Source organism: Pelophylax lessonae, assembly GCF_965119305.1.
Source record: "Pelophylax lessonae genome assembly, chromosome: 4".
Classification (NCBI taxonomy): domain Eukaryota; kingdom Metazoa; phylum Chordata; class Amphibia; order Anura; family Ranidae; genus Pelophylax; species Pelophylax lessonae.
The window spans coordinates 455811226-455832740 of NC_138771.1; the positions used below are offsets into that span (position 1 = coordinate 455811226).

The window sequence follows — 21515 nt, forward strand, 5'->3', positions numbered from 1 at the left end:
ATATACACTTAACATAAATGCTCTGGAACATGTTTAGCTTGTTTAAATCACTTTATTTCAGATTTTTTTAAAAATCCCCAGTGGGGACATAGACCGCAATAGAAACCTGACAGATGTTTTAACCTTTCCACACTCTATCCAAAAAAAAAAAAAAAATCAGGCAACTGTACGCTTGAAATGTCAATGTTTTATGGTTTGGCCTTTTATTAAAACAAACTATTGTCTACGTGCATAATGAAATGATCTTTTTTTGGCTTGAAGCTGTACTTGGTGTAGGTCTTGTTTATTTCATTGAAGTGTGCTTTATCCAATGTGCCTCACACACAAACAGTTATTTCAGGGCACAGTACAGTAATCCTTTCCCTTTGGTAATCTGTCCACACTTAGGTGCGCTGCCACATTCCAGGCCTCCCTGTAATCACTCAGGAAGGAATTTTAAAGGAGCCGACTTGTGTTTTTAGAAGAGAATGCCTGGCAGTGCAGGAGGTGCCTTTTAATAGGTTCAAAAGTTTAAACAGGCTGCTTACATATTTGTATTCATATGTAATACCGGTTTATGGAATGTGGTTTATATTTCACTGTCATGTGCTGGGACACTGATGTCAGATTTGCCTGTGCAGGGAAAGTTTCAGCAAGGGTAATGGTGGAACGCTGACCAAGTGGTTATCACTTTTGCTTTGAAGCTGTGATACGTGGGGGTTCATTGACCACCAGGATAGGGCGGGACAATCACGTCAACCCTAATTTTTTTTTTACTTCAGTCCTTTTGAGGTAAAAAAGACCTTATCTCCATCTATTAGAAATTAGGTCATTGTGCACGAGTGTCATCTCACAAGATTTGGGGTCCTTATTAGGGTTAGGACATATTGGGTGCTTGTGTTGAATACTTTGGGCTCATGTCAAAGGGGGAAAAAAAGCTTGCATTCTACTTGCATGTAAGATCCCATTTAAGAGATCATGAGATCATTCAGGGATTCTGAATGAGAGCTTCTGAGATCATTCAGAATTAATTGACAGGTGAATTTGACCTCTTTATAACCTGCATTTGATCCCCTAACCTGAATCAACCTGATTCGTGCTGCTGTTGAGATCCTATTGACTTTATTTTGTCAACATATTCATCCCAGTCTGCAGGACATGATCACCTGAATTCATGGCACACCTAATACGCCTTTTCTTCTGGGTGGTCCTACCCAGATCATGCCCACTTTCCAAGTGTTCCTGCACCTAATTGTGCTGGAACCACCTATTAAAGGTTGTGATCCCTTCAGTTAATACACTTTTTTTGTTTTTAAGTTACTGGGCATGCTCAGTAACTCAGATAAGGACGATGATTTGATGTTGGGAAGTAGCCCTGGACAGAGCACATACATGCAGTACTGTCCCAGCAAATCCGGGACATTCGGCATCTATGCTTGAGTACCAACCACCAACTCACAGGTTAGCTTCAAGCATATGTATAGCTGAACGAATAAAAAAATACTATAGTTCCTTAATAGAAAAATCTGAAGTCCATGAAATGACTGAAGTTGTGAAGCAAGATGATCACTGTGACATAACTCCAGCCTTCTAGATCTCCAGAACTACCAATCATTAGCCATTTGGTTTCACTCTAGGTACCCTGTGTTATTATACATGCATTCATTATGCGCTCAGTTGGAATTGTCCACGTTTGTGAAATATTTAGTTTAAAATTTTCGCTATCTTATTAAAGTGCATTGAAGAATAATAATAATAAAAGCAACCTCCACTGATGGGGTTGAAGGGGGGGGGGGTTCTAGATCGGGGTAAAGCACATCATCAGGCAGTGATTGCAAGTATTTTTTAATAGTGGTTTCCAATGCTATATTCACAGGATCATGGTAGCCCTGGTGAATTCTGGGAGCAGGAGCTGCAAAGTCTGCATTTTGTTATTGAAATGAAAAGTGAGCGGATCAAGGAACAAGAGAAAAGACTCCAGGCCCAGCAAGCTACAGTAAGGTTCAGGATGTGTGGTATAAAAGCTGATTATGGTGGTCATTAGAATTGTTTCAGCTTTTACTATTTTTTTGTTTTATTTTAAGTTGCTGGAGGGAGTAGCTCAGCAATTTTCGTGAAAAACCGATTGGGAGCTGTCAAGGTGTAGCGTCTGTAATTTTAAAGGGTCTTTCCACTCTAAACTGTCAATATTGTTCAAATTACCCGTTGCCTTTGCACATAACAAAAGTGTTTCTGGCAAACAAAAAAAATGGTTCTTCTCTATGGTGGAGTCTCAGAAAGAGACTGTTTACCCTTTATCTATAATGTAAAATATATTAGAAACCCAACAACACGATTAAGACCTCTTCCTGTTGGATGTGACAGGTGGGTAGAGCTGGGAATTCAGATGCAAAGAATTTACTACAAGTAGAGATGTAGGGTCCATCCACACCAGAACACGGTGCAGGAAAGCCATGTATCACCATGAGTGTACTGGATTGCATGGTACTGCAGTACCATGCAATTCAGTTGCAATGCATTCTTAAAAGTAGTGCATCCAAACGAATGGGCTGAAAATCACATCACACAGGAATGCAGAGCACGTTCCTGTGCAATTACAGTGTGAACCAGCACCAAGATACATTGGGACAGTGGGTGATATAAAAGTATACCATCTATTGGTTATGGAAGGACTGCCCAATGTGAGGATGCCAAAGTGTGCCCTACCCTTCAAGATCTTTATTATTGCATTACAAAAACTAACACCAATTGAAAGCTTTTATAAAAAATGGTAGAAAAAAAACTAAGTGAAGGGAATGAAGGAGTTGACAAAAATATTTTGGGTAACTAAAATTTTAACTACAAAGTTTACGGTGTAGTTGGAGTGAGAGTCAAAGAAGGTAAAATTTAGAAAAACAAAAATAAGTTAAAGAAAAATCTACGATGGTTGTTACATCTGGGGAGTCACAATCTAAATATCATTCATGAGCACTCAAAATCCAGTATTCAAATAATCCATGACAAAATCAATAAAACCTATGTAGTGAAGTAGGGTGTGCAAGTGTGTTTGTCCTTTGATGATCAACTGTGATCTCCTATATATACCGTTTTGGGACAAAAAGGCCATAAAAATTAAGCCTAGCCCAGAAAGTGGAACTTCTTTCCATTGGTTGAGGCAGATAAAAAAGAACTTTCTTTTGTGATTAGGCATTTGCCTCTTTTGCCACCAAGTGTATCCTAGAGTAGAAATATTTGTTCTGATTTATTCTTATAAATGATTTGTTGTAAGAATGTCCATTTTCTCATGTTGCAGGCATGGCTATATGATCTTTGTAATATATACCTGGCAATGCCGTCTAATGAGTATACATTACTAATGCAGCACTTGTATTGATTAGGAATAAATGTTTTACCTATATAAATATTCTGAATAATTACACATCTAGGTAGAAGCAGAAAACTATATATATATATATATATATATATATATATATATATATATATATATATATAGCTGCAAGAAAAAGTATGGGAACTCTTTGGAATGATATGGATTTCTGCACAAATTGGTCATAAAATGTAACCTGATCATCATCTAAGTCACAACAATGGACAATCACAGTCTTCTTAAACTAATAACACACAAAGAATGATATGTTGCCATGTTTTTATTGAACACACCATGTAAACATTCACAGTGCAGGTGGAAAAAGTATGTGAACCCTTGGATTTAATAACTGGTTGAACCTCTTTGGCAGCAATAACTTCAACCAAAACATTTCCTGTAGTTGCAGATCAGACGTGCACAACGGTCAGGAGTAATTCTTGACCATTCCTCTTTACAGAACTGTTTCAGTTCAGCAATATTCTGGGGATGTCTGGTGTCAATAGGGTTGAGGTCAGGACTCTGACTGGGCCACTTCAGAAGGTGTATTTTCTTCTGTTTAAGCCATTCTGTTGTTGATTTACTTCTATGCTTTGGGTCATTGTCCTGTTGCAACACCCATCTTCTGTTGAGCTTCAGCTGGTAGACAGATGGCCTTAAGTTCTCCTGCAAAATGTCTCATTTTTCCTTCGATGATAGCAATCCGTCCAGGCCCTGACGCAGCCCCAAACCATGATACCCCCACACCATACTTCACAGTTGGGATGAGGTTTTAATGTTGGTGTGCTGTGCCTCTTTTTCGCCACACATAGTGTTGTATGTTTCTTCCAAACAACTCAACTTTGGTTTCATCTGTCCACAGAATATTTTGCCACTACTGCTGTGGAACATCCAGGTGCTCTTATGCAAACTGTAAACGTGCAGCAATGTTTTGTTTGGACAGCAGTGGCTTCCTCTGTGGTATCCTCCCATGAAATCCATTCTTGTTTAGTGTTTTACGTATTGTAGATTCGCTAACAGGGATGTTAGCATTTACCAGTGACTTTTGTAAGTATTTAGCTGATACTCTAGGATTCCTCTTCCCCTCATTGAGCAGTCTGCGCTGTGCTCTTGCAGTCACCTTTACAGGACGGCCACTCCTAGGGAGAGTAGCAGCAGTGCTGATCTTTCTCCATTTATAGACAATTTGTCTTACCATGGACTGATGAACAGCAAGGCTTTTGGAGATACTTTTATAACCTTTCCAGCTTTATGCAAGTCAACAATTCTTAATCGTAGGTCTTCTGAGAGCTGTTTTGTACGAGGCATCATTCACATCAGGCAATGCTTCTTGTAAAAAGCAAACCCAGAGCTGGGGTGTGGTTTTATAGGGCAGGGCAGCTGTAACCAACACCTCCAATCTCATCTCATTGATTGGACTCCAGTTGGCTGACATCTCACTCCAATTAGCTCTTGGAGATGTCATTTAGTCTAGGGGTTTACATACTTTTTCCACCTGCACTGTGAATGTTTACATGGTGTGTTCAATCAAAACATGGCAACATTTCATTCTTTGTGGGTTTATTAGTTTAAGCAGACTGTGATTGTCTATTGTTGTGACTTAGATGATGTTCAGATCACATTTTACGATCGATTTGTGCAGAAATCCATATCATTCCAAAGGGTTCACATACTTTTTCTTGCAGCGGAGTGTGTAATAATAATAATAATAATAATAATAATATATATCTATCTTTAAACACAGTAATGCATATATGTAACCCATTTCTACAATGGGATATTTCTAATCAGAATATTACCTACTAGATGATTATTATGCCAGCAAAATAGAGAAAAAGAATTGGGCTATAATATGAGGTATAGCCTTATAATCCTACACTTTTAGATATATACATATATGATGTAATTCTCAATAAAATATTATCCTAAACCCATAAACAAAACTTCCATATTCCCCTTTTGGTATATTATGGACCATGGAGGGTGCACATTAATATTTATGATCCCAAATATTTTAAGATAATGTCTGAGCTGTGTGAATTTATTACAAGATAACAAACTGTTCTTTCTATGAGGGATCTTTTGCTCTATGTTTCTTTCCCAGAGTTAAGACAATGGCCTGGTCATTGGAGAACTAATGTTGCTGTCTTTTCATGGAAGTCTATTAGGAGATGTCCTAGTAGGTAAACATTCCCCCAAGGTTTTCTCATCTGGGAGAAGCAATTGAGTTGGCTGTATTTCCAAAGTATTATCATTAAAGGCTCTTCAAATACAATCTAGTTAGTGACCATAAATATAGTAATCCTTGGCTTTTGTCCTCAGTTCAGCAAACAGCCAGTTTACAAACTTCCAACGTGGTGATAAAAACACAGGATGTTCTGTTTGAAGACTTATGTGAATGTCCTGAGTTTAACCTTGTTTTGGGGCTTATTCAGTCTTAAACCTCCATATGAAATTTTTGAAAATATGTATATTTCTTCAAAAGTTCTGACAAACACGAGAGATGTCGGTTGAAACAAAAGAGAGGATTATAAAACTTCTTCAAGAAGGTAAATCATCACGAAATGTTGCAAAAGATGTTTGTTGTTCCCAGTCAGCTGTGTCTAAAATCTGGACCAAGTACAAACCAAATGGAAAGGTTATTAAAGAGAAGCGTACAGGTAGACCAAGGAAGATATCAAAGCGTCAAGATGGAAAACTTAAAGCAAAATGCCTTGAAAATGCACAACAAAACCAATGTTCAGAAACTGGAGTCAGTGTCTGAGACCGAACTGTAGGACATCCCCTAAAAGAAATGGGATTTACACACAGAAAAGCCAAAAACTAAAACCATCATTAACACCTAAACAGAAAAACACAAAGTTACAGTGGACTAAAGAAAAGAAATCCTGGACTGTGGATGCCTGGATGAAAGTAATATTCAGTGATGAATCATGAACTTGCATTGGGCAGGGTGATGATGCTAGAACTTTTGTTTGGTGCTGTTCCAATGAATTGTATGAAGACCACTGCCTGAAGAAAACATGCAAATTTCCACAATCATTGATGACATGGGGTTTCATGTCAGGTAAAGGTACGGGGGAGATGACAGTCATTAAATCTTCAATTAATGCACAAGTTTAGATTGAGATTTTGGTCACTTTTCTTATTACATCAATTAAAAGGATGTTTAGTGATGATGACATCATTTTTCAGGATGATCTTGCATCTTGCTATAGGGCAAAAGACATGAAAACTTTCCTTCTAGAAGGACATAAAATGTCAATGGTATGGCCTGCAAATAGTCCGGACCTCAATCTAATTGAAAATCTATGTTGGAAATGAAAGACATTAATGGCCCATGACAAGCCTCCAAGCTGCAAAGCTGATCTGGCAACTGCAATAACAAAGTTGAAGCTGGGTTGATGAAGAATACTATTTGTCGATAGTTAAATCCATGCTTCAGAGAATTCAAACTGTTAAAAAAGCTAGAGGTGGTGAAACAGAGTAGTAGTGGTGTACTGTAGTGTTTGTTTTTTTTTTTTTTTTTTCATGATTCCATAATATTTTTCTCAGAATCGAGTGGTTCCATATTTTTTCCTCTGCTTGATCTGCAAAAACAGTTGCAATTGACTACAGTTTTCTTTTCTTTTTTTTTTTTTTGTTTTAGTGTTTCATAAAGCCAGAAGGCTGGAATGTTAAATGAAAATAGTTTTGAGGAATGTCTGTGATTAGTTTTTTTTTTTTTCTACACAATTTAAACAATTGAATAAACATTTTTTACGAAAGTAGTGAGTTCATTCTTTTTGCCAGGGGTTGTATTACAGGTGGGTTTTGGCAGATTATTTTAGATGAGGGAGGTTGAAAATACCTAAGCGCTGTAATAAAGCTTAGATTTACTTTTAATAGGAACGTTTTGCAACACAGTCTGTGTACAGGATTAAAATTCAGAGACCATAGCATTAGCCAAGCTTTTTTATATTGGCCATTTACAAAAATAAAGTTAAGGGCATTCGTATTTTTTCTTGTACGATTTTTATCTGTAGCCACTCCACCCTACATGTTTCTTTTGGGTTTATGGTTTGCATGAGACAGGTTGCTGGAGAAATATGGTGAGATTTTTAGTTCCACAGCAGCTGGTAAGCTAAAACTTACATTGGCTTACATTGGCTCCATGGTATCAGGACAATTATCCCCCGGGACAATATCCCCCTGGACATAATCTCCCCCGGATAATATCCCCCCGGGACATGATCTCCCCCCCCCGATAATATCCCCCCAGGACAACATCCCCCCCGAACAATATCACTTGGGCAATACCCCCTGTACAATACATCCCCCCCGGATAATATCCCCCCTGGACAATATCCCCTGGGCAATACCCCCCCGGGACAACATCCCCCCGAACAATACCCCCTGTACAATATCCCCCTGTACAATATCCCCCTGTACAATTGTACAATATCCCCCTGTACAATATCTTTCAGACATTATCCCTTGGACAATTAACCCCGGACAATATCACCGGATAATATTCCCCTCTCTCCCACTCTTGTTAATAATGTATATATTTTAATATGTATATAATAACTACATAGCAGTTTACAAATAAACTACAACTACAAAACCTTTAATTAAACAAACTGTCAATAATGCACATATTTTACTATATATATATATATAAACTGCATAGTAGTTTATAAACAAACTCAACTAACAAAACCTGTATTTTAAAATGTAACAAGTATAAAATGATAACATTTTAGTGACCACCTGACCTGTTTGTCTGTTTCTAAAAGCCTAGGTTGTGTGCAATGCCACACAGATAGTCTAATGTGTTGCGATTTCCATAATAAAATAGTGAGAATAGTGAGAACTCGCGCCTTCAGATCGGAATAAATTTTTCTTCCTGGTTGAGGAGCGTGACCAGCTAGAGCTTGTGTTAAATGAACTTGTTGAAGCGCTTGTTCACGTTTAATGATTTCGACAAACCTCCAGAAGTTTGGATGATGACTGCCGACGTTTGACTGGAAGCTTCGGTGCCATCCTTCAACAGAATTGTTAGTTCTAGGTAGTTCATGTTCTGCTTGATCAAACATATTCCACGTTTCATTTCTAAACATGGGTCCACGACGCCCTCGACATTGTGGTCTGCCGATGTACGTATCCTCAAAATAATCAAGGAATGCTTGGGAATCTGGAAGAACTTCCTCACACAACTCTTCGAAGGCGGCGATGACATCATTAGGAGGGACAAAAGCCAGGGCTGCAACCATTCTGATTTTTATTGCGAAATCTGTATCTTCTTGGTATCGCTGTTGAAGATCTTGTTCCTGAATTTTTCTGTAAAGATTCTGGCTAAAATGGTAGAAGCATCCCTTGACTTGAGCATTTGGCAGAACCTGTTGTATGCTGTTGATCATGGCTTGCTCGAAACCATTATCGTTGCTGGATTTAAGTTGGCATTAAGAGTCATCAACTGTTGAAGTAAAGACGTATATGTTGCCTGCGAGTTGTTTGGTAGAAGAGCATATATACAAGGTATAGTGCGTTCATGGACAAGTGCATGAATCGTATACAACTGGAGAAAAATTGAAGGAGCGGTCTTGAAGGTTCCGTCGAGAAACCAATGTGGAGATTGTGCCAAGACATTCGTTTTCATGTGTTCCAAAGATAAGAATTTGGTTTACTGCTGGACCAGAATCGTACAAAAGGAAATTCTGACCATCGCTTGTTGTTTTGTATTGATCTGGAATGATGACTTCTTCGGCAGTTAGCGGAAATGGAATAGGATTATTTGCTTGTTGTCTGATTCGTTGAATATCATGTCTGAGATGCTGAACGGTTGGCAACTTTGCAGCCGCATCTCTGGTTATCGTTGATACACTCTGATGATTTGTTGAGGTGTTTTTTCTGTTTCTTTAGCTTGTGTCTTCATGTGTTGAACTGCTCTCAAAACTTCTCTCCTTGATGGATCTGGTCCATGTGTGTGTTCATGAAGTCTTCCAACAATTTGATTTCCAATAACTTTCACCTTGGCTTTACAGGCGGCTGCATATCGACGTTTCTCACATTCGAACGACACCACTCCTTTTGCTAGATTTTTCTGCTTGACATAGACTAATCCTTCTTCTAATAACAGTTTTTCTTGTCCCTTCTCTGACAATACATATTCCGTGATGCTCATTAGCATTTAGAAGGCTGCGACGGAGGGAGGGAACAATGGCAGCTACGTGTTATGCTAGCCCAGCCTTTCTCAACGGTGTGCCCCGGCACACTAGTGTGCCGCCAGAGGTCCTCAGGTGTGCCGCGGGATCATGGAAGAGAAGGGCTGTCAGATGAGCCCGATCTCCCGATCCTCTGCTGTACATCGGAACTGTGAGGAAGCTCCGTCAGCCTCAGCAAAGTGAAAGTAAAGTGAGGGGGAGTGTGTTGTGCTCTCTGCTTCCCCCTACAGTGCAGTACCCGGCCTCTGTGAGGAAAGGTATTGTAAAAGAACGTTTAAAGTTTTTGTGTATATGTGTCTGTTTGTATATGTGTGTGTGTGTGTGTGTGTGTGTGTGTACATGTGCCTGTATGTGCATGTATACATGTGTTTGTATGTGTGTTTGTACATGTGTTTGTATGTGTGTACATGTGTCCATGTGTCTGTGTGTGTTCATGTATACATCAGTATGCATGTGTGTGCATTTGTATGTGTTGTTTGTACATGTGTTTGTGTGTGTGTGTGTGTGTGTGTGTGTGTGTGTGTTTATGTGTGGGTGTGTTTGTACATGTGTTTGTTTGTGTGTGTGTGCACATGTGTCTGTATGTGTGCATGTGTCTGTGTTTATGTATACATGTGTATGCATATGTGTGCATTTGTATGTGTGTGTTTGTACATGTTTGTGTGTGTGCGCATGTGTCTGTATGTGTGCATGTATACATGTGTATGCATGTGTGTGCATTTGCGTGTCTGTATGTGTGCATGTATGCATGTGTGTTTGTAAATTTTTTTGTATGTGTGTTTGTATATAAATGTGTGTGTGTGTGTATGTATGTTACTTTTAATCCTGACCCCCATTCCTGTAGTGTCAGAACTGCTTTTTAGGGCTTGTTTCTGATAGCAGCAAGGGCTGCTGCTCCATTGAAAATCAGTCCTTGTTTAGATCACTTTTCAGAGGCATTTGGCAGGCGGTAAAGAGGCAATACGTTGCTTTTCACCACCTGTTTTAACCCGGAAATTCAGCAACACCACACCGCAACCATGCACACAGTTGCAGGGTGGTTGCAGTACAGCCCCATTCACCCTGGGTATACCTCCAGCTGCAGCAACCACATATGTACATCCCCAGATGCTGCCTCTGCAGCTAAAGGGGGAGCAGATAAGGGTAGTAAAGACAGCTCCACCATGTGGTTTTACTGCTCCTCCAACCTGACATGTGAACAAGCCCTGTGTGGATGTGTGCTGCGTGTAGGGCTTCAAGGGGTTTCCCTACCAGCAGAAATGCAGGGAAAGCAGTCCCTGACCCTTTTTTTAAACTTGTGCCGCACCCAAAGCACCCCATGTTTGCCAAAGTGTGGAGTGTCATTAAGAATTAATGGCACCCCTAAAGAGCAGAGCATTTGTCTGTGTCAGGAATGAGCACCGTAACGTGAATCAAACCTTGGGCAGGGGTGCCTCAAGACTGAAAATACTTTTCAAGGGCGCCTCGACTGAAAAAAGGTTGAGAAACACTGTGCTAGCCTACCTGCACAGTATGCGCGTTGCGCGCAGTCAAATACGAGTATTGCTTAACTATTCTCATTGGTCTGCCGCGCCGCGGTCCACACGATGGCATCTTGACATCTTAATTGATCAAGCAGTCAACAAATAAAGTGAAATAGGACTTGAACGCGACGCGACGGCAGGTCACTATTGAAATTTCCCCCACCCCGGTGCCCATTGTCTCGTAACCGGATCTTCATATCGTTGATTCTAACGATAACGGCGAGCTGCACTTATATATAAAGCGTGCCCCGTTTTGTATTTAAGCGATATGAAACCCCATGTCTCACAGCTTTCGTCTCCCCCACAGCCTTCATACCAGTGGAAGCTGTATACATTTGCGATCTATATCCTGTTGCTCTGAAATGATGACCCGCAGTGCAATGTTAAGTCTAAAGCAAATGCAGATAGCTCTGACGTCGGTCGAACTAAGGATCTTCATGTGTCTTCGCCCGCTGTCAAAACAGGGGGGGATGTTGTCTAGGGGGGATGTTGTCTAGGGGGCATGTTATCTAGGGGGCATGTTGTCCAGGGGCATATAGTCCTAGAATCGGCTCCATATCATAGCTTATTATAGTAGTATTTATACTGATGTATGGCTTTTTATCACCCTGGATTTTACTTTTACTGATGATGATTTCTTTCTGTTTTTATGGTAGATGGACAGGAATGTTATACTGGAGGAGAAAGTGCAGAGTCTGCAGCAGGAGATTGAAGCCTTACGAGCCCAAGCCCAGAACCAGGCAGCAATGACCATGTAAGCTCTGACACGAGTCATTAGGTGGAACTGTGCGCAGAAGCATTTCATTATAAATTCATCTGTGCCTACCATTTGCCTTTAAACCCCTGCAAGGTCCCACAAATACCTGTTGATCCTGCCAGTGAAGTCTACTTCAGCTTCCTGTGATGGTGTGGTAACTATACTGCACTGCTCCCGAATTCAGAGCAAAGTTACCACTCTCATGTTGACGCAGCCTACTTGCACTACAGTGGGATAAAAAATTGTCGCAGAGGACATGGCAATCAGTGATGTTGCTGTTAAAGCAGAGTTCCGGCCACAAAAAACATTTTTGAGATAAAAATACCCCCCTTATTGTAAGCTATTGCCAATTACACTAACACTATTCCCACATTACAGTACAGTAAATTAATATATATATTTGGGGGGAGTACCGCGCTTTAAAGGTGCCTCATGCAAAATTAATTAAAACATATAAATATATATGTGAAAGGTGTCTTAGTGCTTCTCAGTGTATTATTCACAAAATGTGCATCAAAACATAATAAATAAAGTAAACTTCTATCAAATATAAATCCTTCAATCCATAAACAATTAGGTGGTTAAAATTGCTGAATATACTTTTTCATAAATCAACAATGCATATATCATTTCTTAATAAAATATAATAAAGTGCCAAATTGTAAAAACTTCCTAATACGTGACCATCTAATAAAATTATTTTGTGCTGTTAAGTGGGTGATTTAAATATAAAGTGCTAAAATGTCCTTGAATAAATATATAAATATATAGTGAACAAACAATTCCTTGCCGATACGTCACTTCCGGTTGGCTATCCTACGCGTTACGCTGCGTACCCACGCAGCTTCTTCCAGGGATCCCTGGAAGAAGCTGCGTGGGTACGCAGCGTAACGCGTAGGATAGCAAACCGGAAGTGACGTATCGGCAAGGAATTGTTTGTTATGCTCTGAGAAAGACGATATACCATGTGAGTGTTACTCTTATTTATTTAATAAAAAACGGAACATACTTCACTATATTGGCCCGCTTTGTTTTTTGGAGACGCAAAGGTCCACAGATATCCCCTGGCACATCGCTGCATATATTAAAAGGGAGGAAAATCGATTTCTTATCATGGCACCCAGACGCCAGTAAGGAGGAAGGACTAGTACTCTGAGGCATACAATACAAGGTTTTTTTAAGAGTATTGAGGTGAGCGCTTAGGACACCTAGTGGACACCACACAGAAGAGCACCTGCATGCGGTGTTGGATTAAGAAGATTTGTTTGATCACTATATATTTATATATTTATTCAAGGACATTTTAGCACTTTATATTTAAATCACCCACTTAACAGCACAAAATAATTTTATTAGATGGTCACGTATTAGGAAGTTTTTACAATTTGGCACTTTATTATATTTTATTAAGAAATTATATATGCATTGTTGATTTATGAAAAAGTATATTTATTCAGCAATTTTAACCACCTAATTGTTTATGGATTGAAGGATTTATATTTGATAGAAGTTTACTTTATTTATTATGTTTTGATGCACATTTTGTGAATATTACACTGAGAAGCACTAAGACACCTTTCACATATATATTTATATGTTTTAATTAATTTTGCATGAGGCACCTTTAAAGCGCGGTACTCCCCCCAAATATAAGTATCTGTATTGTGTAGGTTACCAATAATAGTACCTGCAGCATTAAAGGAGATAATTCAGGTAAATAATAAAGACAGCGCGAGAATTTCACCAAACCCCCTTACAAGTAAATGAATATAGATAAAATCCTACCTTTAAAATTGATTGAAGAGCGTGGCCATCTCCGGTGTGGGCGTCTGAAGCCGCTATGTCCCCCACTGTGTTCTTTCAGCTAACCAGAATGCCGATCGCAATCTCGCACATGCGCTGTAGATTGCGATCGACAATCAGAGTAGCGGCCGGTCATCCCCATTGCATCCTTGGATGGATGACACACATCTCCCAGGACGCAATGCAAAACCGGAAGTGCCGTCCGGGGCCATGGCCGCAGAAGGAGGAAGTCGGACAGAGATGCCCCTAAAATAAGGTAAGTGACCCCCAAAAAAAACAAATGAATGTCCAATTCTTTTTTAACATGCTTTACCCAACTGGAATCAGAAAAGAAGAAAATGAGGGTGGAACTCCGCTTTAATTCACAAGCCTGTAGCTTGTCAAAAAGCACCTGACCACACCTAGTCCTGCCCACTGCTTTCTGGAATGACAGCACTGCCTCTGTTACTAAATCCCTCCCACTGTGATCTGCAGTGTCTGGGAGGGACAATGTGTGATAGACAAATGAAGGAGGATTTTTATGTGCGGAGAGCACGTCACTATTGCTGTCCATGGTAAAGACTGGTAGCTGATGGGACTAGCTTCCGATCATGTGACCACAGTGACTTCCTGTCCCTCTGGTAGTTTCTTACTGTTTAAAGAGACATCAATGCAGGTGGGAAGTGGTTAAGGCTCCGTTCACACTAGTGCGACTTGAAAGTCCCATGACAAGTCACAGGCCATTGATTTCAACAGCACCAATTCCAATCTACGCAACTTAAGTCACAGCGACTTTGAAAATGTTCCTGCACTTCTTTGAAGGGACTTGAGTGCCATAGAGTGTAAAGTGGCATTAAAGTTGCATTTGAAATTGTGCATTTTTAAAGTCACCCTGGTGTGAATGGTACCTAAAGGTAACTTCCTGCAGAAAGTATCTCTGTGATCTCCCAAAAGCCTTAACATTTTTTGTGTTGTATTCCCTACATACTCGTGTGTGTGTGTGTGTGTGTGTGTGTGTGTGTGTGTGTGTGTGTGTGCGCACATAAGTCATTGTTTCATTCTCTGCTTCTGATTTGTTGTAGCCGTTTGACAGAAGAGCTGCTGAATGCTCAGGTGGCCCTAGAAAAGGAGAAACAGCTTCATGAACAGCTACAGCGTGACAAAGAACAGCACTTTTACCGAACCGTGAATGGGGATGGCCCGCCCCCTTTTTCTCTGCCAATAACAACACAGGACTCCATCAAAGTGACCTAGGAGAAAGAAGTCTTCAATTCATGGACAAAGGGTCAAAATCCTTGTTTTATGTAGAAGACCTAGGCAATACCGATAGCCTAAAACATGCAAGAAGCTTCCTCTCATGGAAAAAATTCATATTTATTTTATTGTTTTAATTATTGAAACTGTATATACATGTTTATGGTATCCATGACTGGCAACAGGACACTTCCTCTATGCAAAATTGCTTTTGTTTTTAAACTGAAATTGTATGTTCCACCAAAACATTACGTTTTGATAGCGTGGGATATGTTTGGTACCCTGGTTGGGTTGTTACTACTTTGTGGGGTTCTGTTACAGAGATTACCCCTTACGGGAATTCCCGTCCAGATGACAGTGGTCTCACCAGGGGTAGGTGAGGCTAAATCTTTAACCGCAACCTAGACAAAAATAACTTTGCTTCTTTTTCCATAGAAGAGGGGAGGCTGGAACCCTTACCAGTTTTTTTTATTGCAGGATCCCTGTCATTGATTTACCATCCATCCAGGACAGAAAGGGAAATCTCTCTTAGGCTCCATGCACACTGGCTTATAAATCGCTGCTGCTACCGGAGTTTTGTGTTCATGCACTTAAGGGTGACTACAGGCATATTTTGAGCTCATAAAGGCAGGAAAAAAAAATCTTCTGGTTTGCGTTTCTAAATGGAGTTTACTGACAGAAAAAACACAAAACTCTCCTAAACTCATCCTAAACTCTGAAAAATATATGCTCTATATGAGCGTTTTTTGTTTTTTTTGTTTTCTGCCAGAAGAACTGCCGTTTTTTTAAGCCCAGTGTGCATGAAGCCTAACAGAGCCCCGAGCATTTGTAAAAACACGACAGCAGTTTTAATCCCCCTCCCCAATTCAAAACTAAGAAAAAATAAATTTCTTTGGGCATACTGTGGTTGATTTACTAAAACTGGAGAGTGCAACATCTGGTGCAGCTTTGCGTGTTAACCAATAGCTTCTAACGACAGCTTGTTCAATTTAGGCTTTGACAATAAAACGTGGGAGCTGATTGGTTTCCATGCAGAGCTATACCAGATTTTGCACTCTCCACTTTTAGTAAATCAACCCCACATTGTCCACCCATCAATGAACATTTTGGTTAGGTTCACACCTAAATAGTATGCGGCTTACAGCAGGGATCCAGTGCGTTCCTTTTTCAGGGATGAATCCATTCCGCAGCCGCCATGGAGATGTGTGAATTAGCTCCATTTACTTTTCCATCTATGGTCATGCGAATTGGATGCAGGGAAGCCCTCATCAAATTCGCACTAGTGTGAACCCAGCCTTAAATTGGGCTCCTGCAGGTTTGATCTCCTTTTAAGTTGATAAAATTGTCTGGTGCCACATCAAGATCCCCATCCTTTCCTGAAATTTCCATTGCAATTGCAATGCCCCCTACTTAATGTATAGCCCTGATCAATGTTGGATTCTCTATATAGTTTTTTAGACAGTCCAGCTGGAAGTAGGTGACAATAACACTCAGCATTAAGCTAAGATATGCCCATATAAAACATTGGAAAGAGGATATTGAAGAAGACTATTCTATTCGACTTACGGGGTTATCAAATCTAATGGAGTACTCAAAAATAAGCAATCTGTTTAGGTGGACTATTCCTTTTTTTTTTCACTTTTTACATCACCAGTCTTGAAAAGTCACAGATGTATATATTTTTATACTTGCTATAGTTTTAACCATGCTTGTGTGTTGTGAGCACTTTTTTTAAATTTTTTTAAATTTGTATTAGTAGCATTATATCTTATTTCTGTTAACTGTCATGGGACAGCCTGTGAATTGTATTAAAGCCCCACTCCGAACATGCTCAAGCATGCTTAATACATAGTTGATGGCTCATAATTTTGCGGGTGTTTTTTTTTTAGAAGAGTTTAAACACTAGGGATTCTCTTGGATGGAGATATACATATATATATATATATATATATATATATATATATATATATATATATATATGTGTGTGTGTGTATAACTCCTTGATGGGAATTTAAGAAAACTATAGTCAGAATCTGGAGCAGCTGTGCATAGTAGCCAATCAGCTTCTATCTTCCATCTTCCAAGCTTAAAGTGATTGTAAACCCTTACATATACTCAGTGAAGTGACTGACCTCAGGTGATACACAGAGTTTAAACAAATCCTCCTACATAAGTTGTATCTGTTTTATCTCCAGTTTTCTCTTCTCTACATATGTTCAAAGTCCAGAATTTATAAAGCTAGTGTGAACTGTCAGAAAAAAGGGGGTGGAGAGTGGAAGTTACTCTGCTGAGCTCAGTGAGCTGATTGGAGGGAAGGGACACACCCCCTTCACACAGCACACAGGAACAGAGATGAGGCTGTCTTATCAGCTGGAGGTCCCTCCCCTGTCACTTTTTTTTTCTTGGTGTCAGGAAAACTTGTCAGAAGTGATTTATGCAGAGGAACGAAGAAGCAGACAGAAATTACACTTAGTGCTCTTATTTTCAGACAAGTACACAGGATATGCTTTGTTCATATTTCATGTCTAAGATTTACAACCACTTTACCTGAACAAACTGAAGATAGGAGCTGATTGGTTGCGATGCACAGCTGCTCCAGTTTTGATAAATTCCCCTTCTTCTCTTAGATCCGTGTGAATGAAGTTGAATCTCTTCTATCAGCTCACCATACACCACTAATGCTTGCTTCCAGTGTAATCGTCAAAGGGCTAGCAGCTGGAGGAGGCAGTCAAATCCTGTGGCTGAGAAGCAACAGCCAAAGCTGCTGTTGCTTTCAGAGGGCAAAGTACCCGCGGAACTTTACTTTTTCAACTGAATAGGGTTGCTCTGGAAGCACCCCATAACTGCATGCAATGCACATTTTTGCCACCTCCTAGTTCAATGATCCAGGGGTTAAAAGCTGGAGGTGATGCAATCCCTTCTCACCACTTGTCAAATGCTTTATGTAGCGCTATTCGTACGCGGATCGCACTTCAGAGGCCAAAGCTTTTGTGAAGGACCCCTAACTGTAAAACGTTGTCATAGGTAATCTTAGTGTTGCAGTGGTCCATGTATGCAAACTTGTAGACTTGAATTTGAAATACTTTTTGCACACTGGAGCAATCGGTAAACCTAAAAAGTTTTCTAAATTGTTAGGTCTTATTCAAAGTACAAGTGTCCCTATCAAAAGCTTGAGTTCATTCGATACATCCAGGCCAATCAAGCAAGTGTACAAATATGGATGAACAGTAGGGGGTCAGCGATGGTCCTGTCATTTCAGATGTCCTACACAGGACTCTGCATAGAGACTAGTATCAAAAGAAGCATCCTTGATAACACTTTCTATGCATTACTCACTAGCTCATGGCCGGCTGGTAGTAAAGAAGCACATCTAAAAGGATACATTTCTTATTCCCTATAACCCTAGAAAGTGTGTCCTGACTGTCCCTACTGCCGCAGCACATCTTCTTTTCTACACTTCATTGAATGCATATGCTGTATAGAAACTGTGCTAAGGCTTTTGCCACTGAATTAACCAGGACGATCGTTTGTTTTTATCACAACGGTGCACTTATTCCCCAGACATCAAAACCCCAAATAGATATTTTTGCATGTATGTACAATACAAGGTAGATGTAGATACTGTTACCAGGTAAACTGACAGCACTGATATAAACTGACTAGTGTTATAGTGGAAATGTCACTTCAATCATCATACTGTTAATGCATCTCCTTTTCAGTTAATGAATCCCAGTGCCTTATTATAGCTCTCAGAGCATACTGCATTCTCTTTTTGTTTCTCTAGAAGTTCTAAAGCATTTAAATATTCTTTACAGCAGCCCAGCACCATCCTCCTATTCAGTCACATTGAGAATCCTGTACAGTATGGTTTCTGCTGAATGCTGTAGGTGGTGTAAAACCCCGATCTAGCACTTTAAAGGGCACTTTGTCATGCCGACTCATAGGAAGCACATTATGTAATAAAGAACGTCACTTTTTATGGGATATTGCACCACCGCAGTGTGAAATGTTTGCTGTGCTAATGATTTGTTTAGTTGCACCTTGGAAACGGCTGTCATTGGGTGATTAACTAGTAGATGCATGAAACCATATCTAGGCGTCAGAATATAAAGGAGGTGTAAATAGGAAAGATTTCCAATAATAAAAGCAGTTACAGTATACCTAAAATGTAATTTATTGCAGCTTTTACTGTTCCTTAGAAGTCAAAAACATAGCAAACCCCTCCAATGTACAAAAAAAAGGTTTAAATGGTCACATAGTAGAGGTGTTTGTGCTGTTCCCTTTGGCATGTGCATCCACCACATCAGGCTTCAACAGGTTTTGTACAGCGCATCTCTCTCCAGTGTTGTCATGTGTTTTCAAAGGGTTGAGTTGTGGCGCTGGAATTCTTTTTATTTATTTTATTTTATTTTTTGTTTCTTGCCTAAAGTGGAACTACACTGCATCTGAGCACCACAAAATTAAAATGCTATTTAATTAATTTTTAATATTCAAAGCAAACTCATCCATCCATCAAGGTCTCTATACTTTATTTTGCTAAGAAATCACTTTGAAAAAACACCCCTTAGCATTTTTGGCTGTGGCCATCTTGAGTAAGGGAAGATGATTTATGTAGCATTTACTTCCTGGAATCCATTTGCCCTTAGCTCATTCATTCATGCAGGCAGACAGAAGAGTGTGCTTAGCTGAGAAAAACCCCTCCTGAAGACTCCTGGGATATATATCATTTGCCTAGGCATGGAATCCAGGAAGTAACTTAAAAATTGCAAAAAAACATTAAAACAAGTAAATATTGTATATTTTACAATCTATTTACTAATGCTAGCAGCAGAAGGATTAAAAATAATCCATGTTAATTGAGAGAGCGAAGTTTCACTTTAAACGTGATGGCTACATCCTTGTCCCAGTGAGGTTGATTTACTAAAACTAGAAAGTGCAAAATCTGGTGCAGCTCTGCATATAAACCAATCCGCTTCCAGGTTTTTATTTTTTTTCAAAGCTTAAAGTGGAAGTAAACTTCCATCTCTTGCTTTTACCTATAGGTAAGCCTATAATAAGGCTTACCTATAGGTAGTGTAAATATCTCCTAGACGTGCACCATTTTGGAGATATTTAGTGTACATGCAGCCAGTGACATCACTGGAGCATACGTTCTGAAGGAATGGCCACCCGTGACGTTTCTTCAGAGCCCAGTGCCGTAAACGGCGTGTCCTGCGTGCTTACTCAGGAGTGATGTCATCATGCTTCTGGCCAGTCAGAGTCCGCGAACCTGAAAGCAGAACGGGTGAAGATAAGATGCCTGCAGTGCTGACATTTCGGCACCGGAAGAGCTTTCATTTTTAAGGTAAATGTAACATAATGTGCCAGTATGCGATTCATACTAACACATTATGGCATTACCTTGCAGGTACAAAAAAAAAAATCCAACATTTGTAAACGGCTTTATTTGAACAAGCTGAAGTTAGAAGCTGATTGGCTACCATGCACAGCTGCACCAGATTTTGTATTCTCCAGTTGTAGTAAATCAACCCCGTGGCAACAACCTTTACAACAATCTATTTAGCCTGACAGCGTTATCACCCTAGGCTACGTTTCTGATTTTTGGACTACACACACCTCCCCGTCTTCACCTTAAATTCATTGTTTGAAATTTCAGTTAAATGCACTGGAACTGCACTTAAGGCAGTGGAATCTGCCATTGCGGATTCCCCAATCTAAAAATACTACTTCCTGGGGACAATGCTATTGAATCGGGGTCTGGGTAATTAATCTGGAATAAGTATGCAGATTAGGAGCTCTGATTTCACTCTGACTTTGCTCATCTGCATGCTTTCTCTATGTCGGTGTCATCTGCATGCTTGTTCTATGTCTGTGTCTAAGAAAATTCTGAAGCCAGACACCAGCAATTGGCTTTTTCAGAAGGGGATACGCAATGGCAGCTTTAAAATATCTCTCTGTATGTCTCTGTTAAGTTTATTTCGGTTGTAGGACTTAATCATTACTAGTACTATACATGATGAAGCACTTTTCTTTGTGAACCATTCTTTTGTTTTCAGTAGTAACATTTAAAGGATACTTCAGAGGCTGGAAAGCCTTGTCTTGATTATAAATTGCTTGGTATACATTTCATAATGGCATTTCCACTTTAGCTGATGTACTGTACAATTTCCAAAATGCCTTTTAATAAATTTTATCCTTGTGAACACTGGTCTTTATCAATTTACTATCCAAATACGATATACAACCTCAGCTGCCTTTCTCATCCCCAAACATTAAGTTTTTAGATTTTCAGTCCTTTGTAATGTACGGTCCCAGAGCTGGACTGCCTTGCACCAACAGGTGACAGGGTGCTGAAAAAGCAGAACACTCTTTGGAGCATGATGGTATTCATACCAGGTGAACTGCACCAGTGACCCTATTAAAGGATAAGTTCACCTTTTAAAAAAAAATGATCAATTCAAATTTTTTTGGCACATAAAAAAAATGTCTAACGAGCAAGGCTCTCGGATTCCTACTGTAATATACTGTGTTGAAATTATACTGTCTGCCCTTATGTTGTAAAGCGCTGCGTAAACTGTTATCGCTATGTAAATCCTATAATTACTTTTTTTTCTCCTCCTGCACACTGTCAATGTAAGCTGCCAGCCTGT

General features: G+C 39.7%; 1 protein-coding gene across 2 annotated transcripts in view; it reads left to right on the forward strand.

The window, feature by feature from the left end:
- The window catches only part of CCDC69 (coiled-coil domain containing 69), a 131718-nt gene that overhangs the window by 76535 nt on the left and 33668 nt on the right, over positions 1-21515 (forward strand). Inside the window, exons 7-9 of one of the 2 annotated variants that reach the window (XM_082252921.1) lie at positions 1856-1975; positions 11729-11826; positions 14694-15100. In XM_082252921.1, coding sequence (XP_082109047.1) covers positions 1856-1975; positions 11729-11826; positions 14694-14865 — 390 coding nt within the window. In that variant the 3' untranslated portion in view covers positions 14866-15100. Of the gene's footprint in view, positions 1-1855; positions 1976-11728; positions 11827-14693; positions 15101-21515 lie in introns of those variants that run through there. The other variant, XM_082252922.1, reaches the window with a different exon arrangement.